Consider the following 24259-nt stretch of genomic DNA (forward strand, 5'->3'; position numbering starts at 1 on the left):
CTCTCCCACTTCCTCTGTTTGTGTAATTTAAGTTACCGTTACTCATTCTGGAGACGTAGAAGGCTGTATTTCTGGGTTTTGTCTCATTACTGCAAGAGGTTGTTCTACTGTGCTGGTCTGCCGCTGTGGGTTCCTCCGGCAGGTGAAGGCCACAATCCCACACAGACAGGGAGGTCTGCTTCTCCGGGCCTGTCGATGAGGGCATACGATCCGGTCGACTCGGAGAACACGTCCGCTTGTCTGTTGTCTCTGTGTGCTTTGGCTAGCCTGGCTCAGGCTCGACCGCATGATTAACTATATTAGTCAAGGGCCGGAGGGAATTGCACAGGACGGTACGTAACAGTCGTGGGGACACCCTGTCGTGCACCTGGCCGCCAAAACCTTCTCAGAAAGCCAAGTCTATTAGGCTCGAAAAGTTTGCACTCACCACAGACGGAACTGTGAATATGAGCCCTGCTATCAAGCAGCGGCTCTTGCCAGCTCTGCTCCACCTGCTGCTAGAGCAATGGCAACAGTCAGCGAAGAACCCACATTTCCTGACTTTTATTAGTCCCGAGCTCACGGACATATCCTGAACGCCAGGAAGGAGATATCCGGCCAATATAAAGACACAATTGACATTAAAGGATGACTTCGAGAGGGATGAGGGATGAAGTAAACACAGACTCTCAAACAGTCTTTGATGGCGTTCCACTCCGTTCTGTGCTGGTCAGACAGGTTGGGGTTGCGATAAACAGAAAGGTTGTCCTTACTCAACTTTTTTGACGTTTATCCCATCCTGGACTGTTAGTGTGGGCACACTTATGTTCAATTCCGTCAGCACAGTTGAACAGAAAAAGAAAAATGACATTTAAAATTGGACGAAAACACTGCATGGTAACCCATCTCCAGCCTTCTGCGTTGTGCAGCCCGCTCATAAATGCACGTTGGCTCTGTGACATAAGACGCCTTCTGTTTCTACCCAGAATTCTCCTAAAAGGATGATGGATTTATTTCTTCAGCATCGATTTCCTTGTGCATTCATCTCCAAATCACCCAATTTTACCGTTGGGTCTTGTTTTATGTTATTAAGTGTCAGGTGCAATTGGACTTTGGAATAACGTTTGCTTTAATGCCCGCCGGCCTCATTTCTCCAGTTAAGTGACCGCAGAACGTCATTGTTTAGAATGTAGGTTTCATATTATTTTGAGAAAGGAAATATTGAAAAAAGCTAACATTTTATAAGGAGTCATTTTGAGAGCTTGTGCATTTTGGATTGCTTTGTTTTTTCTAGCTTGACCTTGCAGTGGTGGTCATTCAACAGCATCCATGGCTTTGGATGTCGGCAAGGACTTGTCCTTCCCTAGGGCACAGTCTGGCCGTGTGAAAATGACTTTCTTTTTTTGTTTTTGTGTTTTTAGAGGTGTTTACTAGATGCATGTTTCAAAGACGTCATTATGCAGAAGTTGAGAACATCTTTATAGCCGAAAGTTAGCAAACTTTCTGATGTTTTGCTCACACACTTCAGTCGATATCTTGAGAATTTCAAAGTGCTTTCAAGCCTTACCATGTAAACATTGCCTGGAGCTGTCTTGTAAATGAATTATTAATTTATGATCTGGACCAAAATAATGAATGGCTATTTTTGATCATGTTTCAGGGGTTGAGCTCCATGAAAATAAGATTCCTTAAAAAGCATTAGGTTAGACTGGAGTGTAGATCTTTCATTCTTCTGAACGCATTTTCTCCAAGCGTGTGTTTTTTGTTTGGATTTATATGTTACGTTTTGGATGTATAATTAGTGTTTTTCCTCTAGACAACCTAAAAATTGTGTTGAAAGTTTATTTTCTTTCTCTCCCACCTTGTCATAGACCTATTTACCTGTTTTTCATTTTTTTCCCACTCATATTCATGTTGCTTCTCGGCATTGGTTGAAGCCACATTGACACCCAAATATGGTACAGTTTTCCTAGTATTGATATTAATATGGCTGCTCATAAAACATAAAGCTCAATACAGAGAGGAGGAAGATGACAGGGGTTACCTATGTGATCCAGAGTTTTATTTAGAGCAAAGGAAAATGGTGGCATTGGAAAAAAATGAAACGAAGAAGGCTTTTAAATGGGGTCTCTGCACTTAAACACTTAGACTGTGTAACTGTGTTCACTAAACAGAGATGTTTCCATTTAGGTCTGTGTGAACCCAGACTGATAGCTTGAGAGTGAGATGTCCTGTATTTCTTCTTCTTTTTTTACCGTATTGTTCAAAGGTTTGTAAAAGTAATCTCTTAAGCTCACCGATGCTGCATTCATTGGTTCAGTAAAATCAGAAATATTGTGAAGTAATGTTACTGTTTAAAATAAATGTAATTTATTTCTGTAATGGCAAAGCTGAATTTTCAGCATCATTACTTCAGACTTGTCACATGCTGCTTAAGAAGCATATCCTTTGGTATTATCAATGTTAGAAACAAAATGTTGTTGCTTAATATTTTTCTGTTACTCATAATTCTTTGATAAATGGTTCAAAAGAACAGCATTTATTTTGAATCAAAGGAATCTTTGAAATCAACATTCAATTGAATCTGACAGGATGGGGTAGATTAGAGTGCCATCATTACTTATAGCCATAGTGAGCTCGCTGGAAATATTTGCATGCATGCTAGTAATAACTGCCTAGAAAAGCCTCTCTGTCAACTAAGGTTATGAATTGCTTTTGTTATACACTGTACCTGCATTATCTTACGCTTTTATCAAAGCATATCAAAAATACCAGAACGACTGGCAAATTACATCTGTATTAGATGTTGCCGTTCCTCTTTATTGTTGTAGAAGTGTTTCCTCTATGAACTCTGTGAAATAAGGTTACCTATCCCATCACATCAGAGCCCAAATGGAGACATATAAACATATAATCAAAACCCTGAATAAAGGGCTGGCGCTCAATGCATAAAAAACAGTCCGATGCTTATTGCAAGTGTAGCGGAGCCAAGCAGATGGCTTGGCCTCTTCTGGAAACACCAAATAGGAACATTCCAGTATATTTATGACCTGTTACACAAACTCCCTTGAGCACACACACAAAGTCTTTCTTTTTACTTTGTTATATGGTCGTGTTATCTTGAAGATGTTTTTTTTTTTTTTTTTTTTGACAATGCACATTTTGTCTGATGTTTCCAGAATGGACTTGAAATGTATTTGCGGTGCTTTTAATAGACTTTTAATAGCTATCAAATTAGCAGCGTTGAGGAAACTGCTTTGGAACTGCAACTTGTTAAGATGCTCATAAAATAGTTAAACTACAGCCAAGCTGCACTTAGAGGAATAGTAGTGCTAGTACTGTTAACTAAAAATAGCTTTTTGAGAAAAAAACAATCTTTCTGGAAGTATAATTGTCAGATTAGACCATTTATCCGGGACAGAACTTTAGAACGAACTAAAAAAAAACTAGAAAATGCGTTTATATAATGGAGCTGAAAACATTGTTTAAATAAATATTTTAGTTTTAAATGAATTGGTGAATCATTTAAATGAATCAGTTGTTTGTTTAAATCAGTGAGTTGTTTAAATAAATCAGTGAATCATTTATTTAATCAGTGAATCGTTTATTTATATGAACCATGTGAATGAACAGATTCATAAAATTGAATCCGATTTCCCAATGCATCATGCAAGGACAAAGTTCACTCTGCTGTAAAACTGCGGGCGCAGTGATGAAAATAACAGCGATGAAGCCATTTGTCATGCTACACCGCTGCTTATTGTTATGTCCGCACTGTTTTGAAACAGCTGATGTGCTATGGTCAAGTTAGTAGAATGCTGCTTTTAGTTATTTATACCCTAACGGTGCAACTGAATCAAGGAGCTTTTGTGTTTTTGTTAGCCTCAAGACCTGATTTCTGTTTGTGTTTGCAGAAATGTATGATTCTAACATATTGCAAACAACAGTGGATGGAATAGTAGTAGACTTTGTCTCTCCATCGCCTGCACTCTGTCAACACTTCTTATGATCCTCACATTGAAGAGACATGCAATCCCATACAGTAAAGAGAAGAAAAGAAAACCTTGGGAACCTTCTGAAAAGATGGAGAAACGCTCAGACCAGTTGCTCAGTATGTCACCAGGCTAACTCGATCTCCAAACCTTTGTATGGCAGCAGCTAGCAGAGTTGTACTAGTATCTGCAGTGGGAGCCAGAGGACTCCGGCTTTCCTCTGGTACTTTGACACAGAGACTCCACTGTGCTCAGGACAGCTCATCCAGAAGAATGATCAGGTTCTAGTGGCGCAGTAGCATGGTCCATTTTCTCCAAGCCTTGTTCAGCGTCACCTTGCTTCAGTGAACACAATTTGAAAGCTATTTTGTGATTTTTACTCCAAAGCACCTTGGTGCCACTTTCCTGGCACACGTAAATGTGGCTTGTCATATCCCATAAGCCCCCATAATAACTCTTCAATTACCTTCCCATATTGTGTGTCTTGGGCAATGCTCTGTGGTATCAAGCGGGTGCTGAGGGAGGTCTTTCCACAACGCTGTGTTATTACTCATTTAAAGACATTGGTGTTGGCATAGTCAGTGTTACATCTGTTCTCTAGGGCAGAGATGCAGTTTTTCCCTTTTTTTTAAATCAAGTCAAGATGCTGAACCGTAACCGATCCTGGTCAACATGCTGCCAGTGTGCAATACACCGACAGCGGTCACGTAAACAGGAAAACTCTGATACCCATTGGGGCGAGTGACTGCAGCATCTAGACCTGTTGGTATACGACACTTCTCAGAAATGAAAACAGCTTGAATGCTCTTTTAATTTATTCATTCCTTCCTTTTTGGTATTGCTTTGTGTTCCTGCGGGTTTCCATGCCACAGCAAATGGAGGAGGGGAAAGGATAATGAGAAAAATCCCAGAGCTCAAACACAAACATACTGTCTTTCATTTGTAGCACAGCTTGATCTGTGGAGATCAGTCCTGCTCCCTTTTAAGCTAGACCACTTTTGGCTTTTCTCATTGACCCTTTTGTTTGTACTTCACTGCTTATATGTGTGTAAAAGAAGAAAAAAATGTAAAACACTCTGAGGAAGAGATTTTGGATTCTTCTTGTGGCCCGGTAATATTAGTTGACATTTCAGTTTATATTTTCTGGTTTCACCCATTCCTAATTAAAGTATTTAAAATTAAATTAGCTTTTTCAAATTTAAATCAATTCAAATTGAAATACAGTCAGCCTGTGGTCTTACTTCATCATACAGAATGCCACATTGTATTTATTTTATTGTATTTTTTATTGAACTTAATTTAATATTTTATTTAATTTAGTTACATTTTGACCCATTCCTAATTATATACAAAGCTTGATTTTCAGATTACAATTACTTTAAATATACAGTAGGCATGTAATCTGATTTCATCAAACATAATGCAACATTTTAACATTATTAAGATTCTTCTGGATAGAAAAATGCATATTCTATTTTCAAAAATAGTATGTGAAACATTATGCATTATTTCATAATGTGCACAGTATACTTTCTGCAAACCTTTTGGCAATGCTACAATAGTTGCTGAAAAATTGCTATATCGTTAGTTATCAAAGGCTTCCAGTTTCCAGTATCCGTCCACCTCAATGTCCATCTGTGCATGTTTGACTGAAGTCTGTTGGTGTGTCCTTGCAGGCAAATGAAAGACCAAAGCAAGAAGGTTGCCAACCTGAAGCACAAAGAGCAGGTGGAGAAGAACAGGAACGCTCAGTTGATGGAAGAGGCTCGTAAGCGAGAGGATAATATCAGCGAGAGTTCTCAACAGATCAAGGTAAATCCACATGATGTCTGTGTACATTAATCACATTTACACTTGCATACGGTTCATGAGTCTGTTCCAGATCAGACCTTACTCATTTGATGTTGCCTGATTGAAATGCAGGATGAATCCCTATGCCTTGTGATGGATTTCAGGCAAACGTTTTACACACATAACCACTGAAATCTGGCAAGAGCCTTGGTCTTAACATTGAAACTTAACCCATAATGAGACCTATCAATCTTTTAAGAGGGTCATAGGCCCCCAAAAACCATGAGTTATACACAATGGCTCAATCTTTTGTGCAGCGTTTAAAGGTTTTCCTTTAACGCTGTCTAGAAATGCGTCTCCTCAGAGCGATCCATCTTCTGATTATATAAGTTTGGATGTCAGCTCTGGTTCCTCATTTGAGAATTGCTGGGATGTTTCTCAGGTAAAGAGCGAGCTCATGTTTCCCCTCACCCAGGCCACATTCACGCACATCCTGACCTTGTGTCATCCTCTCATTGTGAGCTTTGGATTTTGGCAAAAGATAAAAGGAGAGAATAATTGAACAGTGAAATAAGACACAATTGTAGTGCAACCGCATGAACTGTTGTTGAATTTATGGATCTGCGATACTGAAGCAGAAGCGTCGAGATCCAGGTGTCATCGTATTTATTTTAAGCCGATTTGCAAATACAAACTACCTCATTCAGGCTGATGTAACTTTCATCATATTGACTATTTTTGTGGTGGTCGTTCCCGCCCTTCGGGAGTGAGGGGTTCGAATAGAAAGCCAGAATCAGCAGTTAATGTCTGTGAGAATCTCAGCGCAAAAAGTCCCACTTTTTATGGAGGGGCTGTTTTTCCTCTTTGCCGTAGACCTCTAGACAACAATGCCACAGCGGCCCTCCCTTTGTTGTGGTTTCTGGTGTTTTTCCTGGCCTTCGGTTTGTTCTTTCGATCATTCTCCGTTTTCACATTTTCCTTGTTCTGTGTCATGTGTTTTATGTTTTCGTTCGAGTTCATAAGCTCTTTTTCTGACAGCAGGATTGATGTGCTATTGGACTTCGACCTATGGTACCTGGTAACTGGTGCGTCAGTGTGTGCGTGAGCATGAGTACGTGTTGCGGTCAAAGAGTGCTCATTTATGACTTCAGGGCCCCAGCTTCCTCCATGGGGTCATGTTGCCATGAGCCCATATTGTGGCTAGCACCCCCCCATTCGAAGCACCCTGAAGCGGCTGCATCTATGGCCTCGTCTGGAAGCGGCAACAGCTGCTTCTTTCAGCCAAGACCATCAACCACCACCTTCCCCCACAGGCACGTCACGATCTGGCCTTGAGGCCCTGAGACTCCAGATCAGGCGAACCCCGAGCTGATCTCCACATGCTATTGGACGCGTCAGGCGGGTTTGGAAGGGAAACCGATTGTTGTTTGATGATTTGGTATATGGTTACGGTGGTCTCGCTCCAATCTGTTGGTCAGGGTGAGCTGAGAGAGAGGTTAGTCCAGGACACCAGAGCGATCCTCTCTTTCTCTCTCTGACCCTGTGCTAAAAATGGCTTTTTTTAAAATCAATTAAGAAGGTTTCCATTGGAGCCCAGAGGTGGGATGTGTGGTGGTCCGTTGTGGTTGAGAACCAGAGCCGTGAAAACTTATTCAGAATAGCAACTGTTGACATTGGAGAAGGCTAGATGGTCTGAAAGAAAGGACTCTCGCTTCTATTTATTTCTTTATTTTTCTGCTGGTGGCGTTGTGCTGCTTCCACATGATTTGATCCAATCATTCTTCTAATTAGTGGTGCTTTCTTAGGCAAGCATCACCGTAACTTCGAACAAACCCGTAGACCTTATTATTAAACTTTGTAGTGTAATGCATGCTATTGACATGATTCATACCTCAAATTGTGCTTTGAACTGAAAGTTGAACTGAAATTGGAATGGCAGGAAGTGGAAAAGACCGAATTGCAATTCAAAGAAATACAACGCAATTCATTTGCAATTATTTGTATCGTAAAAAGCGCTATACAAATAAACTTGAATTACATCGAATTGAATTGAACGCAGGTAATGTATATGAAACATTAACAATGCATATGAAAACTAAATTTTTTTTTGACAATTTATACAAGCTAATGTTATTATTCATGCATGAAAATTACATGGTACATGCAGAATACTGAGCTAACAACAACAGTTTAACACAAACGATTACCAAAAGTGGGTTGTCCAGAAGTGTATGTTGGATGATTTAAGTCCCACAATGTTCTGAAATGTTCCATAAATCACTAGAAAAAACATGCAAAATTGGTACAAAATTCATCTGTACTAAACCATGAATTATTAATGACCAAATTATTTACCAAAATCTGAATGCTACATGAAAGTGAATAGTATAATAATAATAATAATAATAATAATTAGCACCATAGAACTACAGAAGAACCATAAAAAAAATTTTTGTTATATTGAGAAGTCATTTTGAATATTTTTTTTTAATTGCTCATTGTTAAATAACCTCAACTCTAACCTTGGGCGACTACTAACAAAAAACCCTAGAAACCACTTACACAAGTATATCAGATAGCAACATGCTACTCACTACTTTGCTAAGTCCTGGAAGTGCCTTTTTGATGGGTTAGAATCAAAATGTCAATGTCTGGTTAATTAAGTTTTGCTGTTAGTTTCCAAAGGATGAACAAATGGGCCGCATACGCTGCATGTGCAGAGAATTGCAATGCAAGAGAGGGTCTTTGATCAACGCCTCTCAAGACTTGAGAGCGTGACTTTATCCTCTTCTGAATCATCCCTATCCTTTTTCATTCATCTCTCTAGCCTGATAAAACTGGAGATGGGTTTTTATAGGCCTCAACATCTCTTCAGCATTCAAGACTTTTTCTGCCGGATACATAGTTCCCAGATGTACAATACGTACTGAGTCATCAACCCCCAGCTCCCGCTCATAAAATATCATCAGCCTGAAGAAATCAAGACTTTTTGTTGGGAAGCAGGATGGAGTAAGACAGCGGGGGGAGAAAAGATGACATTATAATGAAACCCAGTAAATACCTGTTTTACTGCGTGGTTGAGCCTGTTCTCTTTTACTGCATAAAAGAGTCTTACTGAATGCAGCCCCAAATGCTCTGACTCCCAGCATGCCCTGTGACCAGAAGGCCCCACTGAATCCCAATCTCCACCTTGACCAGCCTTCACCAAAGACAGATGTAAAGAAAAAATTGAAAGAGAGAGCTCTAAAGAAAATAGAAAGGTCAAAGAACTGAAAGGTACATCCAGTCAATAGGCTTCACTTCAGAAAGGGTGAACATATTCTGCCACATACTTTGTGCAATCATCAAAGCAAGCTCAGAATAGGGTTTCCCCACAGGTGCAATGTGTGCACTACTTATGAGAAGCCATTAGACTGACACCAGAGCGCCGCACATTGTGAATAGCAGTTGTAAGCCATAGGTCTTCTGTTTATAAGTCTCCCAGACTCTTTTATGTTTGGCACAATGTGCTCTCGTGTGGTTGGAAACATCAGCACTCAAATGCAGAGAGCTTAGAGTGACACCTTTTAGTGTGCAATTGTGGAACAGTATTTTATAACATTTAGTGAGTTAGGGATCATGCTGCTAAGTGCTCTTACAAGCACTGGTGGTCTCTTATGTTTTGCATGTAAATTTGTGCACGGTTAAGAAATCCTGAATATACAGAATTTGTACTTTTGGTTGATTTAGTGTCATGATTTAATTTTATTCTATTTTATTTTCATAGCAAGGGATTCCTTAATGTATGATAGAAAACGAAATAGATAAAATCTAGAGAAACTAGTTAACCTCGGTAATCAACCATCCTGACTCATCCACATTTCTAATTAGAAATTAGACACATTTATGTGAAGATTTATGTAACGGGTACACATATGCAATCATGCAGCTCCTCGTTGGTCTTGCTGCTTGTGTTCGGCAAATTTGCAGGTGACACACTGGAGTTAATAAACCAAAGTGCTGCAGGCGAATCGCAGGTTTATGGTCCTTTTTAAACACGCAGATATAAAAGAGTCAAGCAGGAACCTTTTATGACTCGGTGGCCTGCCGACACTGCTTTTGTAAGGGGGAATGTATTACTGTCCCTGAGGGGGGAGGCCTAAATGTCATTTTCTCAACCGGCCATAACAGACTGGTTGCAGTGCAACATCCAGGATCCATGAGGTAGTTACAGTTGGCACAGGACAGTTTTAGGAAATGTGATTCAGTTCAGTGAATGAGCAAACCTGGTCTGCTAGGTTTAGCTGGTGTTTTTTGCTTTGTTTTGAGCTTTTGTTTAGGTTTTTTGCTGTTTTTTTTTTTTTAATTTTTTTTTATGTTTTGTTCTTAATTTTGTTTTGCGGTTGCATTTTGTTTGGCTTTTGGCTATGTTTTTTTGTTGTTGTTGTTCTGTTATGTGTTTTGGACACATTCAAATGGGAGACCAGAAAACTTGTCTGTTTTTTGAGCAGGGAACTGTTATATTTCTCACGAATTTCTTGTGCTTGATCTAACAACAAGTTGTGCGTGTAGAGAAACCATCTTGGGATTAGATGTTACATTACTGTCTTGGGCAAATTAGCATTGGCAGCTTCAGGTTTAGGACTTTTTTGATTTCTTGAGGTCTCTGTGGAATGTTCTCGAATGTTCCAATTTGTCTTCCAAAACCTCAGAAGACGGAAGAGAGATCAGACTTTAGCGGTAACACTGAGCAGAGGTGAAACAAAACTGCGGTAAATATCAGCCCGACAAGGTCGTCGTCACTAATGCTGTGGTGAGATCCATTCTCAACACTCAGAGGGAAACGGAAAGAGAGAGGTAAAGCGAGGCCGGGACTGAGTAATGGAAATAGCTTCTGAAGAAAAGCAAGAGGCGCAGTGTACTTCACACATGAAAGCCTTGATTCTGCCACCTTTTGAGCGCGAACAGGTCAGGAGGGAGCTAACAGACGCCAGTCGCGAGACTGATATTCCAAAGCCCTGGATAACTCTGACTAGAGAACGCCTTCTTTTCAGGTTGTGGGCATCAAGAACACCTTGTTTGGTTGTAGTAGGGATGCATTGGGCTGCAGCAGTTCAATTATTATTATGTGTATTTTAGAGATGGTGTGTTAGCATGACTGCTGAAAACAGTCAATAGGAAGGGAATGCCATTTTCTTTGTGGCTTTCCAAAAACATTTTTGTCCTTGGTTTTATAATAAGAAAGAGAAATGTGCAGTATCCAAAATATACTTGTATTAAAGATGCATTCTCTCAAATAAAGTTTAAATGTCTAAAGCAGTATTGCTTGAGTAAAACAAAACAAAAAACAAAAAAAGTCTATGCTATTGCAACACCAGTTGGCAAATACTTCAGTGGATTCATGCAAGTAGATAGAAGCTGAGCTTGCATGACTAGAAAACAACTGCCCGAGGGTGTTACCCAGATCCAAAATGGCCGCCAAGTGAGCTGACTTGTTTAAAAAAAGATTTGCCTTCCCAGAACTGCACCATCTGATACCCATCAGTCCCATCTGCAGGCCCTCCACCCCTTCAATTAGAACAGAGCCTTGTTGTTTACACCCATCTTTGTTCTGCTACATCTCAAGTCTTTCTCCTCCTCCTTATGCTAAGTGTTTAGCCTCTGGCTGTGTGGGACATGCTTGCTCTCATTCTTGTGTTTTTTGGGTCCACTGTCATGTACATAAACTAGTGGCTTTGAAACTGTCTCAGTGGCTTCCCTGCTGAGGGCAGAATTTCGACGCAGAGATGCTTTGATGATAATGACTTTGGGGCTTTGGGGAGCCTGTTTTATGACACGTTGTGCCCAAACACCTGCTATCATTCAACGCAGCGTAGAGTAATGATCACAGGACTGTCAATTAAAGGTCAGCTTCCCACCACCATAGGCTGAGGGTGGAGAGAGCTTAAAGTCTTAACACACCTGGCCAGTGTTCTTCCCCATGCATATATATTTATATTAATGCTGGGCAACAATTTTATATCCCAATTAATATCCCAATTAATTGCATTGTTATGCACAAAATTAATAATGCATTCAAAGGTAGTGTATTGTGCACTTTTTTCATGTAAAAGTACTGCTAAATGAATAAAAGTGCAATTACATTTTAATAACAATAACATAGCTTTTTTACAGTAGTATTCCTTTTACATAGCAATTAAAATACTTCTTCCAACATCTATCAGCTATTTGTCACTCCCAGGAAATTAACATTTTTATAGAAAATATTTTAGGGTTTGTTATAGAAAACAATATTAACTGAAATAAGTTTATTTTAGACTTTTAATGAGCAAAAAAATGTTTTTGCCAATTTTATTTATATCTGGTCTGCTATCAACCAGAAATGAAAAAGCATCTATTACTTATAACCATAGAAATATGACATATATCAGAAAAAGTAATATCACTAATGCATAATGAATGTATTACTTCACATTCATATTTCTTTATTATATATATAAAATATTTAATTTATAATACATTTAATATGCATAAAATATTATTATAACATATATATATAACTATATTTTATGTTTTTCACCTCTGAAACGTTTTATTATAGTTAAATGTATAATATTTATAACATAATAAACATTACATAAATTATTATAAGTTAGTTCGTGACTAATCTTTAATAAATAATTTACAGAATTTCATATATTGGCAAACAACTTTTCTATATTTATCCAATTCTGCCATGTGGGTACTTAATTTAGAATTTTTTTGCACTGAAAACTGTCACTTTTCTCAATCATAACATGGACTTTTTCTAAAAACATAATCATACACCGTTAGTTAGTTTTACGATGTGACACAGCTTACCCCACTCCTCCTACATCAAGCCATCATCATGATGTTGAACATGCAGAAAGCCATGTAATATGGGAGAAAAGAGAGGACTGAAAGAAAGTTGTAGAAAGTTGTAGAAAGACATGGAAGATGGCGGAAAGGGATCGCTTCGAAGAACCACATCACAGGAGGTTATAGAAGTGGAGTAAACCGTGTTCGTAGCGCTTAGATCTGCAGTAACCACGTCACTCAGAGGCTTGATATCCAGCTCTCTTGGGAGTGTTTCAAAGCCCTGTCATGGAAGCTTAGATTGCTTTCTGCTTGTCACTCACTTTAATTCCCTCCTCTCCTGGCCTTCTTGTTATTGATTGTGTTCACAAATTAACAACACTCTAGTTTATTGTGGCCCACTTTCAGCTACTTCCTCTCAAATGTTCTCCCTCGTACGATGGGTCTTCTACCGTTTTAAACAACTGTGGATTTGTTGAATGTCCGATGAACTCATGTACATTTGGTTTGTTGTGTCTCTTGACTCTCCAAAGAGTCAAAACCAAACGCAGTTCAGTCTAGTCAAGCATTTTGCTGGTCTCCATGCTTTTCAACTCCAACCAGATCCAGGATTGGGAGCTCGGGATCAGATTGCGGGGGTAGGGGGAATCATATCCGCATGTTCTAACTTCTTTAATAGACTTCCAAGATCTTTTTATTGGGCCTGTTTGTTGGCGTATGTTGTTTGATGTTACCATGCTTTTGGCTGTCTTTTACGCTTTCCCCAGCCAGGAAGGATGGACACCTGCTGCTCTTTCCGGGTCTTTCATAAATATTTGCGATTGCTCGCTCTCGCACCCAAAATGATACAGAAGAATCCTCCCACTGGGAAAATGACAGAGACATCTGCCACCAAACCCTCCACTTTGGCTGTCTTTTCTTAGACTTGTAGTTGATCTCATCCATTTGAAATAATGCCTTACGATGACCTAAACTCCTCACCCTAATGAACTGCTGAAACCACACGAGTCCTGGGACAGTCCAGCAGGGTTTTTCAGTTGCAGATGGGAACGAAATGGGTTCGTGTTGAATAAGGTGACCCATGGTTGATTATTTCTGTGTGTGAGAGCATGTTAGACAGCTGCAAGTCATTCTGCCCCAACTGTGTGAGCTGAGCTTTTGTTCTTCAGGCTCGTCCTGCTCATCTCCTAATTGGATGTGCGAGCTGCAGAGTGCTGGGGCAGATTCCCCAGCGAGCCCCACCCGAACCCGGCCGGCCCCTCCGGTACAGCATGTGGCTTTGATTTGTGGCTTCCCTGAGGTGTCTCCTTCTATCATCTGTGTGGTTTTGGCACCAAAAGCATTACCGTAATGAGATATTGACCGAGCAAAAAGGATTACTGTCGCTTTAAATCAAACCAAAGTGATTGCGGTCTGCCTGCGAGAGGAAAGTGCGAGCTTAGTATGGTCAAAATAAGATAGAAGAGAGAGCCTTTATACCACATGCTGTGATCTGTACCCCTGTCACCCTCCTCGTGTCCTAAACTTCCTGTAATTGCTGACCTTGGTTACAGAAATATCCTGCCGATTCATCAGAATCATTGCCTCTTGTTGCAGGAATGTGTGGTGTGGGATTCCAGATGAAAATGATGAAAATGGTGTCTGGGGTTGTGTGCATCAGGCCTCTTGTCTTGATATTAAAAGTTGATGCATGCAGTTGGAAGAAATTTTAAAGAAATGATCAGTCTTCTAATTGATTCTGTGTCAGTTATGCCTAGTTATATCCCTGAGAATGCAATATATATATATATGCATATTATAAATGCATATATATACCAGTAATACAATGTTTAGTTTTTTTAGTTTTTTTGTTTGTTTTTTATTTATTGATATATTTGATTCTTTCTTTCTGTTATATTTGGCCAGTTAATCTTCATAACCAGCTTAAAACCTCTTGATTTTTCTCTCAGGATTGTGTGCAGCAGAGCGACAGGAGCATCTGGTTGTCTGTGTACCTTCACATTGCCTCTTTTAGCAGGAATTTGTGGTGTGGGATTCCAGATGAAAATGTTCGCTGTGATCATCAGCGTCTGGGATTGTGTGCATCAGGCCTCTGTCTTTATACTGAAGGCTGATGCTTTTAGCTAGAAGGCAGTTTCTCAGCATGGAGGCCATTACCACTGTAGAGCTCCATTTGTATGAATGGCAGTTTGTGTGTATGTGTGTGTAGCGGCTGTTTGCTCGGTTGTGTACGTCAGTGTGCATGTTTGTAGAGGTTTGTACTAAGTGCCTCAGGCCTGCCAAACCAGTCAGGACTTTTGTAGCCGATTTTGAAATGTGGGGGGAAAATGAAATGTGAACGTTCCTTGAAATGGAGCAGCGTAATGAACTCAAGACTGTTCCCATATTCAGCACTGCTCTGGCATTTTTCCATGTATCCCACAATGCCTATTCATCTGAGTCCCTAACCATTGTGTTCTTTTGCTCTCTAGCACACTTTCAATCAGATGTTTTTCCTCTTTGTTTCCATCATTTTCCCTCTGTTTTTCCGATTCCTGATACAATCAATCGCAGACGTTCATGATAACTAGGTTTTGATCTTGATTCTCTCAAGAGTGGATACTTGGATAAGTAGTGTGATTTCACTCTTGACCGTCATAGATCTGAGCTGAGTCATCATGGGAGCAGACAGATGAGTCATGTCCCTCAGATGGACAGCTTGGGTTGCCCTCACTTACCGCAGTCCAAGAATTCGTAATGTTTATACCTCACATGCTGTGAACTCACTGCAACTTGCTTTCTCAGAGCTACCTGCTGCTGCACTTGTTGGGTGCATACTTATTGTGCACGGTCTTTAAACACAACTCATGAGTTCTGGTTCATGACATTCTACCAAAAATCTGTGTCGATAAACAGCTTCGTTAATCAGTTGTATGTTACAGATTCGTGTTGCATTTAAGTGAGACAGTACATTTGTTTCCTCCAGGATTCTCTGCAGCAGAAGGACGAGCGTATCGAGGAGCTGGAGGAGGCCTTGCGTGAGAGCGTACAGATCACGGCTGAGAGAGAAATGGTGTTGGCACAAGAGGAATCTGCTCGTGCAAACGCTGAGAAACAGGTGAGAACACACCAAACACAGGTGAGACGAAGCTCAAGGATCATTAACATGCACTTTCTTTCTCTCTCATTCATGTATTTCTTTTTTTTGACACTACATACTGTTCACTTGCCATATTTTTTTTTTACATTTGGATCGAATTTATTTAATACTTTGTACCTTGTCCTTTGAGTCCAGAGAAGTAGTGTATTATCGTGAAGTATGTGTATTTGTATGTGTGTGTGTGTGTGTGTGTGTGTGTGTGTATATACATCAGGGTTTCTGATGTCCGGTAATTGAAAAAAAAATGAAATGTCCTACAAAATTAAATCTCTCCGGTCAAATTGTCAGATTAAAATTGCCTAATAATCCCACGCCCCTAACACAATCTGAATTTGAGTATAAGCCTAAAGCAAAAATTCACCGAACTTTGGCACTGAGGACAGCGACTCAGTAGCCTACCTGAATTTAAGCCAGCGTAGTCGGAGTCACGCATTAGGTCATGAGAGCGCTTTGCACAGGCAGTGAGCAATGGAGAAGAACTAGAGAAAAAGAGGGATTACAGAAAAAAAAAGCTGAAGAGGAAACAACAGTTTGAAACAAACCACGCAAAAGGAAAATTGGAACTTGAGGAAGAGGGCCTAGAGAAAGAAAAAGCACAGTAACCATGGATCCAATGTGACAACAGGTTGGGAGCGGAAAATCAAGCTGTCAATCAAAATTTACTTGTCAGGCTCGGGCCGAAACCTGTCGGGCTCGGGTCCTGTCGGGCCTAACATTTAAGGCCCGATTACAGCTCTAATCTGCAACTTTTATCAAGTTCACTGATAATTATGCGTGCATTTATTAATTATTATCTTAATCTATAATGAAACAAGGACGAAGCATATAAACTGCTTTGTTTGTTTAGAATGGAATGGATCGCAAATAGATCCGAATGAAGAAATTAACCATAGTAGAAAATGTTTTTTTCCGTCTGTTTTGAAAGTTAGGCTAATAAACATGTTGCATTTGGCGGCCTGATTATGTCATTTTTTTACGTTACATAGCCTGCCTCCAGTTTTCCTCCTCTTGACTAATTAAGAGGCGATACTTGACCGGCATATCATCAAAATGTCCGGAAAACGAAACCTCGACCGGCACCATTTTTTTCTAGCGGAAACTCTGAGATATATATATATATATATATATATATATATATATATATATATATATATATATATATATATATATATCAGAGTTTCCGCTAGAAATGTATACTGTATATATATTATATATATATACAGTATATATATATATATATATTTATATACATTTCTTTTTATTCTACCTTTTAGTTATTTTATTAATTCTTATTATTTTATCTTTATTTATCTTTTGTTTTGTTAAAAATCTCTGTTCAATGGGATGTTTGACCATCCAGCTATATCCAGATAACTTCTGAAGTATGATAAACCATCATTTTTCATGGAAGTGTTACTAGCAATGTTTCTAAAGAGCTCATGTGTACCATTACAACAAGGCTGTAATTTGTTACCTGAAGCAAGATGTGTGCGGTAACTTAGAGTGATGCTCGCCAAACCCTACAGCCATCTTTTCAGTGTGGAAATGTCCACTTCCTCATCGGCCTTGTCAAACATCCGCCCTAGTGTTTAAACAGAGCTGTATGCACATCCACGCAAGGCTAGCATCTCTCAGGGTGGACTGTAATGCTTTTGCTTGGCGGACGGTATCGCTTCCATTAAAAAGCCCCCTTCACAGAGCTCAGGAACCAGCAAAAAGCTGTGCCAACCATCCAGATCCATGCCAGCACTGCATCGCAGTGCCAGTGGTGAACATTCATATGGCATGCATGGGTTACGTGTTTGTGTCTGCAGTCAGTCTTCATTTCGAACATAAATAAGCTTTACGTGGCCTGCATGAGAACTACTAACTTTGGTCCGATTCAGTTCAGCCACATAGAACGTGCAAACATGAGGAACGTCCTGTGTGTTGACAGCACACATAGATATTTTAAGTGATACATGAATGGTTTCTGTCCCTCCATAGTAAGTCCAGGTAACCAAATTTAGACGATCCAGAAAGTTCATTGTGGTTTTAGAAAGTTTTTTTTTTTTAAGATTAACCAAAGTCTTACAGAGTTGGATCTACATGAAGGTGAGTAAATTATCACAGAATTTTCATTTTTTGTTGTGAATTATCCATTCAATGCAGTTCAACTAAATGGAGACCTAATGTGTGTCCTTCCTCAGAACACATTGGAAATGGATTGAATTTACAAATGAACTGCCAATAATTTGTAAATGTTTTGATCCAAAGGAGTTGTTCTGGCCTAATCTTACCAGTTTTTAAAGTAGATTGCACCACTGTCTAGCTGTCTGTTGAGCTTTGGCAATAACATCAAACTCCTATAACCTTTTCCAAACTAGTCCTCCATGCACCGGACAACACAAGCAGCCAGTCAGGCTTTGAAACAGAGCACAAAGCAGCTGCCAAAATCTTGCTTCCCCTCTACCTGAATCCCTGAACTTTTTCCTCTCCTTTCTCCTTCTCTGTCCATCTTACTTGGCTCCACTGACTCTCTGCTTCAGTTTTAAACCCTTAATGGTTTGTTCTACCTTCTGTGGATCCTGGCACCCTGCCGTTTCCTTCCTTTTCGCTCTCTCTCCATTTTCTAAAGATTCGCATGGCTGGCTGAGCATCGTCCCAGTGTGCGTTGCAGTCTAGGGAATGTATCGTGGCCTTCACCACTGAGTTTCTTCACCGCCAGATGGACCTCCACTCCAATCCCCAGCGGTTAATTAGAGTTGGGGGCTGCGGCGGGAGCCAACACTGCTGCTAAGCCTGGCCGGCCCCCTCTCATTTGGGCTCAGAGAGAAGGGGAAATGGGGACAGTACAAGTGCCACCCTCCGGAGCCAGTCTCCACACTCATTACTGATGTCCCATTCGCATCAAGTCTCATTACGCACACTCAGGATATCACCATTAGAAGTTCCTCTCCATCCTGGCACCTGTTATACAACAATGAATTTATATTCCAGGTTTCATATTTAGGGAGTTATGAGCTATACAAAAAAAAAGAGAGAGAGAGAGAGAATGGCAGCTTACCTCACTGACAGTTGGCAGACATGTTTCTAAATGCGTAATTTGTGGTCCTACATTAAACCATACAAATTCTAATTAGCTTCACACAAATGCACACGGTTTTCTACACACACACACACACACACACACACACACACACACACACACACACACACATACAGTCTCTCCTCCACTATTTAATTAGCATCCCTCTGTTGCTTCACCACACCCTCTGTTGTGCCAATCATAAGCAAGCATTCGTCTTTAGCTCTGTGTTCAATTTCCTCCAATAGCTGCTCGCCTCATTTTTCTCATTGTGCAGAGCACATGTTGGACCAAGTGCAGTGCCTGTACAAATTGCTGTCAGTATGTTGTTCTTAAATGTATGGGGACGAGGGTGACTGCTCTTTGTTACACTGACATGAAAGTAAACCTCTGGCCAAAATTGAGTCAGTTCTTTCTCGTCAAGCCAAGTGCGTCTGTTGAGCTCACTTAAAAGCTGTGTTGTGCGTGTGTGTCTGTGGTAAAATTAGTCAAGATTGTTAATGCATGGGTATCACGAAAGAATAATATAACATTTTGTCAGTTTAACAGCATTTAGTAATTTTGGTTAATGTTAATTTGTAAATATATAAATATAATTAATTAATTTTAAATAATTAAATGTTCTATATTAATATAAATATGTATAATTATTTATATAATGAATAATAATTTATAAATATATTGATAATTTTTTTTGTCTTTCTTTCACAGTAGTTATTAGTCTGTTAATGTTAATTCATAAATATATGAATCCATTTATTTATTTATAATTTCTCTCAACAGGTGATGTACATCAAATTAATAAATACATATAAATACAAAAGAAAGCAATGACAATTTAAATAAATGATGCCAAACATTTATTAAAAGTTGCATGTATGTTTTATTTGTGCCTTATAAACTACTTATAAACTAGATTAATAAATGCTGTAGAATATAGCTGTTCTGTGTTCATTGATGAAATCTAATTCTTTAATGGTAACGAATTATTGTACATTGTTGCTGCAATGGTTATGGTCCATAGAACTATGCAATGCTCCAAGGCTTTTAAAGCCTCATGATAGCTTTTTGTGGCAAACAGACTTTAAATTAAGTCGTTAAATCCTCCGTATCACTAAAATGGCACACTTGCACCAGATTTGACATCATATACGTGAATCAGTGTGGGTTCTCGCATGTCTTGTTATATAGTAATCCAAAAACTTGAGGCATATTTGATCTGAGAGCTGCAGCAATGAAGAATAAATAATAACAAATAAACGCAATTTTGTCAAGCCTTCCCCTATTTTACCTTTTCTCTCCATCTCACGCCATCTTCATTGCAGAATTGATATTTGATTGAGTGTCAAAACAATGTTTTCTCAGTCTGTTCAATGTGTTTGTTAGCGGCTGAGCCTGTCTCATTTTAGCTGACGCTTTCATGAGCATTAGCGTCTTGCCAAACCCTCGCTGCAGCAACTGCTTTAAAGAGTCGTGTGCTAGTAAGAGCAAATGTGGTCGCCGAGAGAAAGAGGGGGGCATTTTCTTCCTACACAGAGCCCCTCGGTGTACAGTGACACCAGTCACTCAGCTCTGGCGTGGAATTTACGGCTGGGATGCACGAAAGCGACCAGCCGCTCATGCAGGGCCAGTGAAAACGTTTGCCCAAGACCACATGAAAACACACGTCCAGTCTCCAGACATGATTCAGCAGCGAAATGACATACTTCATAACCTTCCCTGGAGGCAGTGGACCAAAGAAAGCCTCAATCTCTCCGCTCGTGTTGACCGGGGTTGATGGGATGTCTCGAAACTGCCCTTACTCATTAACCACAAACTTTCCCCTTTTTCCCTGTCGGCCTGACCCAATCCTGTATGGATCTCTTTTCCGCTCCCAACCTGTTGTCACACTGGATCCATGGTTACTGTGCTTTCTCTTTCTCTAACCCCTCTTCCTAAAGATCCAATTTTCCTTTTGCGTGGTTTGTTTCAAACTGTTGTTCTGTTATGTCTGTGTTTCCTCTCCGGCTTTTTTTTCCTGTAATCCCTCTTTTTCTCTATTTCTTCTCCATTGCTCACTGCCTGTGCAAAGCGCTCTCATGACCTAATGCGTGACTCCAGCCACGCTGGCTTAAAGTGGCTCAAGGTATGGCACGATTAATGTTTCCTCTCTATTTACAAGGAATGATTTGAGTTTTGTGCTTTTCATCAGTATCGCTGCATCTAAGTGACCTTTTTTTTTTCCTCATTTGGATGGGGGTGTTCGACAAATGTGGCTTTTGGTCCTGATCCAACCCAAACTTTTCCAAATAGGAAGCTTAACCACTGACAGTGCAATTTATAGACTGTTCCCTGAAGATGAGCTCTATCAGATCATTATTTTATGTGGAAGACCTCTCTTATGCTTTCCCCCTGCTTTCTTTCCATTATATTGGGAAGTCATGCTCATTTGCGTCTGTCTGTCAGGATAATTTATGTTTTGATTTAACGTTTATGAAGTGCGTCCAGCACAATTCTGTTTCTGCACTGGGAGATGTTGAGTTTCCCCACTGCACGTAACTCTAGCTACATGTTATATAAACCTGCGGTCAGTAGTTATACTGATAGTTAAGAGGTAGTTCACCATTCTGTCATCATTTATTTGCTTTAAACTCATTTTACTTACTTTATTTTTTTAAATCATAAAAGGAGATGTTTAGCCGAATGTCCAAGCTGCTCTTTTCAATACAATAGAAGTGAATGAGGATAGGGAATGTCAATCTCTAAAAACCACCAAAAACCATGTGGTCTATGAAACTTATTGTGTGTATATATAGCCTTCTGATGTCATGATAGCTTTGTGTGAGAAATTTATACTCGCTCTTTGCTTGAACTGGTCAAGACATGCTGTCAACATCTCAAGCAGTCAGTCAGATTCTCGGTCAGTTCTCCCTCCATACTGCAGGGGGCAGCGTGACGGCAGAGCCTGAGGTCTCCAAGCGGCCCTGGCCAAAAACAGACATGGAAATTAGTCAAAGAATAAATAGCTCTTACAGCTGCCGCTGCTCTTTCTCAAGTTTGTATTCAAAGCCATAGTCAGAAACAGCCTGGACTTTTATGATAAAACTTTAGAGGGAAATAAAACTCCCTCCTCTGTTAATATTCCCAACCAGACACAAAGCTCAGCACCCAAAACACAGCAAGATCCAAAGACCAGCTTGTTGAAATTGGCTTTATGATCACCGTTTGGGAATGGGGCTGCTCTTTTGGCAGCCGGGGAGGAGAGAGTAGGAAGAGACGGATGAGGAGAAGGGGAGAGAGAGCAAGAAAAAAAACAGCACGCTGCTGCATTGAGCAGTTTTTATTAGTGTTATGTTTCTGCTCCGAGCATCTGGGTTAGTCTGGATTGCTCTCACAGGAGGTGATTAGAAGCTTCTGAGTTCGGCACGAGCTGAAGAGAAGGCCCTGATCTAACGCCCACCGTGATCTCATCACTTCACGGTGCACATCAATAACAAACCAATATGAGGTTTTCCACTTACAAAAGTAACACTATTGTATTACCATGTTTTTAGAACATGATAATATTTTTTATCATTTTCGAGTTTCTTTTTTGGAGACACTACATGATGCTTATGCCTTGGTATTCATTGAAGTACTGTGCAAATACCATGATGCAGTATATAAATATGGCTATCAGTCAGTACTATGATTTATGCTAAAGTACTATAGCAGTACCAGAATATGATGTGAGGTGAGGAATTATTTTTGTTTTTGGACATGGTTAGTAATTTTATATATATATATAAATTGATTATACATGATTAACTTAATAACTGTACTATATTTAATTGAGCTTTAGTACATGGTTTTTATTTTATTTCTTCTACAGATAATATTGATTAGATTTTTTTATTTTTATTTGTTTATTTTATCAAATATCTTTTTAGCAATACCGTGGTATCCTTTGCATCTTGAAATACCAATAACTGGAATATGACTAATTACTCTGTACCATGGTCAGTATTAAATGATCAATGTGTTACCATCATATCTACTGTACTGTTTATTTTTACAAGCTGCATTCATTTTTTTTAATTGGATATTTTCTGCTGGCATTTTACCATGATATTCGCATATTTTCTTGTACTTTTATATGGTTAAATTGACATTTTCAGCCATTTTCTGAACAGGCATTGTTTTTTTTTTTTTTTTGTTTTTTGCTGATATTTCTTTTTGGTGCATTGCATTTTACCTATTTCTCTTTTCTTTCTCTCTTGTTCTGCTTTCTTGTAGCACAAAAAGGCAAGTATACAGTTCACTGCTTCAGTTTTTGCTTAATTCCACGTGCCTTCCCTCATCTGAAGAGGCATCTGTTCCAGCCCCTCTGACCCTGCTTCAGTCGTTCTTTTTTCCCTTTTTTCCTGTTCTTTTTATCACTCTTCTCCTTGATCACTGGCAGATCCTCTTCCTTTCCCCAAGGCCTGTTCCTGACACCGGTTTTAAGCAATTCAGCCTTAAATTAAACCAAAAAGGAGAAAATCACTGTTATCAATTCCATAGACGGTGCGTCACAACTGATGTAAGCAATTACTCCAAGTCGTAAAAACACTTACAGAGTGCTGGAGCTGGACTGTGAAGATCAGTTAAAAGATGTGCATCTCAAACACTTTGATCTGTACTCCTCCTGCCTTTCTGGTTCACATTCCCAGTGTGAGACAGGAAGTGGTGTTATCATCACCTAGTGAAGAGCTCAATGTTTCACACCCAAGGTGTCAAAATTCACTGCAGCGTTTTTTTTACGACTTGACTAACATCTGAGGTTATTTTGTTGTACTCTGAGAAAACAAGCTCTGCATTCCACCTTGCTCTTTCTCACACACACACACACACACACACACAGAGACCACCATCCATTCCTCCATCAGAGAAGGCAACAGCATGAGCAAGTCTGCTGAAAGCAGTGTTTGCATTTGTTTTAATCTTTCTGTTTTTCTTTCAGAAAATGGGACATGAAAGGGAAAATGGGACATGAAAGGAATTTCTGGTTCTTATTCCACTAAATTATTAGTTCTTTAATCTCATTAATAATTATTTTACAATTATTTAAAAATTATAAAAAAAAATCTTAATTATTCAAAACATTTACTGATTCAGAGGTTTTTAAGCTCTCATCCATGCTGCAAGGGGGGCTGAGTGAAATAGATTATACAAAATAATTGCATTTATTATTCATATTTATTTGTAATATTTATTTTGAAATCCACTATGAAAATAAACTTGAATTTAATTAAAAATTAATTGTTGTATTATACTATTGGTTAGAATTTTTAAAATAACTTATCAACTTTAATATTTTACACCACACACACACACACACACACACACACACATATATATATATATATATATATATATATATATATATATTCATTCATAGCATTGTAGCATTAATGGAAAGAAGCCATAGAACTGGATGTAATAAAAATATTTTGATATATATAATATATTATTAAT

At 39.2% G+C, this 24259-nt stretch overlaps 1 protein-coding gene across 1 annotated transcript in view; it reads left to right on the forward strand.

Moving 5' to 3' along the window:
• Nucleotides 1-5623: 5623 nt before the first annotated feature.
• LOC113076046 (ELKS/Rab6-interacting/CAST family member 1-like) overlaps nt 5624-24259 on the forward strand; it is a 91107-nt gene continuing 72471 nt past the window's right edge. Inside the window, exons 1-2 of the mRNA XM_026248694.1 lie at nt 5624-5783; nt 15544-15675. Coding sequence (XP_026104479.1) covers nt 5652-5783; nt 15544-15675 — 264 coding nt within the window. The 5' untranslated portion in view covers nt 5624-5651. The remainder of the gene's footprint in view (nt 5784-15543; nt 15676-24259) is intronic.

This window comes from Carassius auratus, unplaced genomic scaffold (genome assembly GCF_003368295.1).
Source record: "Carassius auratus strain Wakin unplaced genomic scaffold, ASM336829v1 scaf_tig00018441, whole genome shotgun sequence".
Lineage (NCBI taxonomy): Eukaryota > Metazoa > Chordata > Actinopteri > Cypriniformes > Cyprinidae > Carassius > Carassius auratus.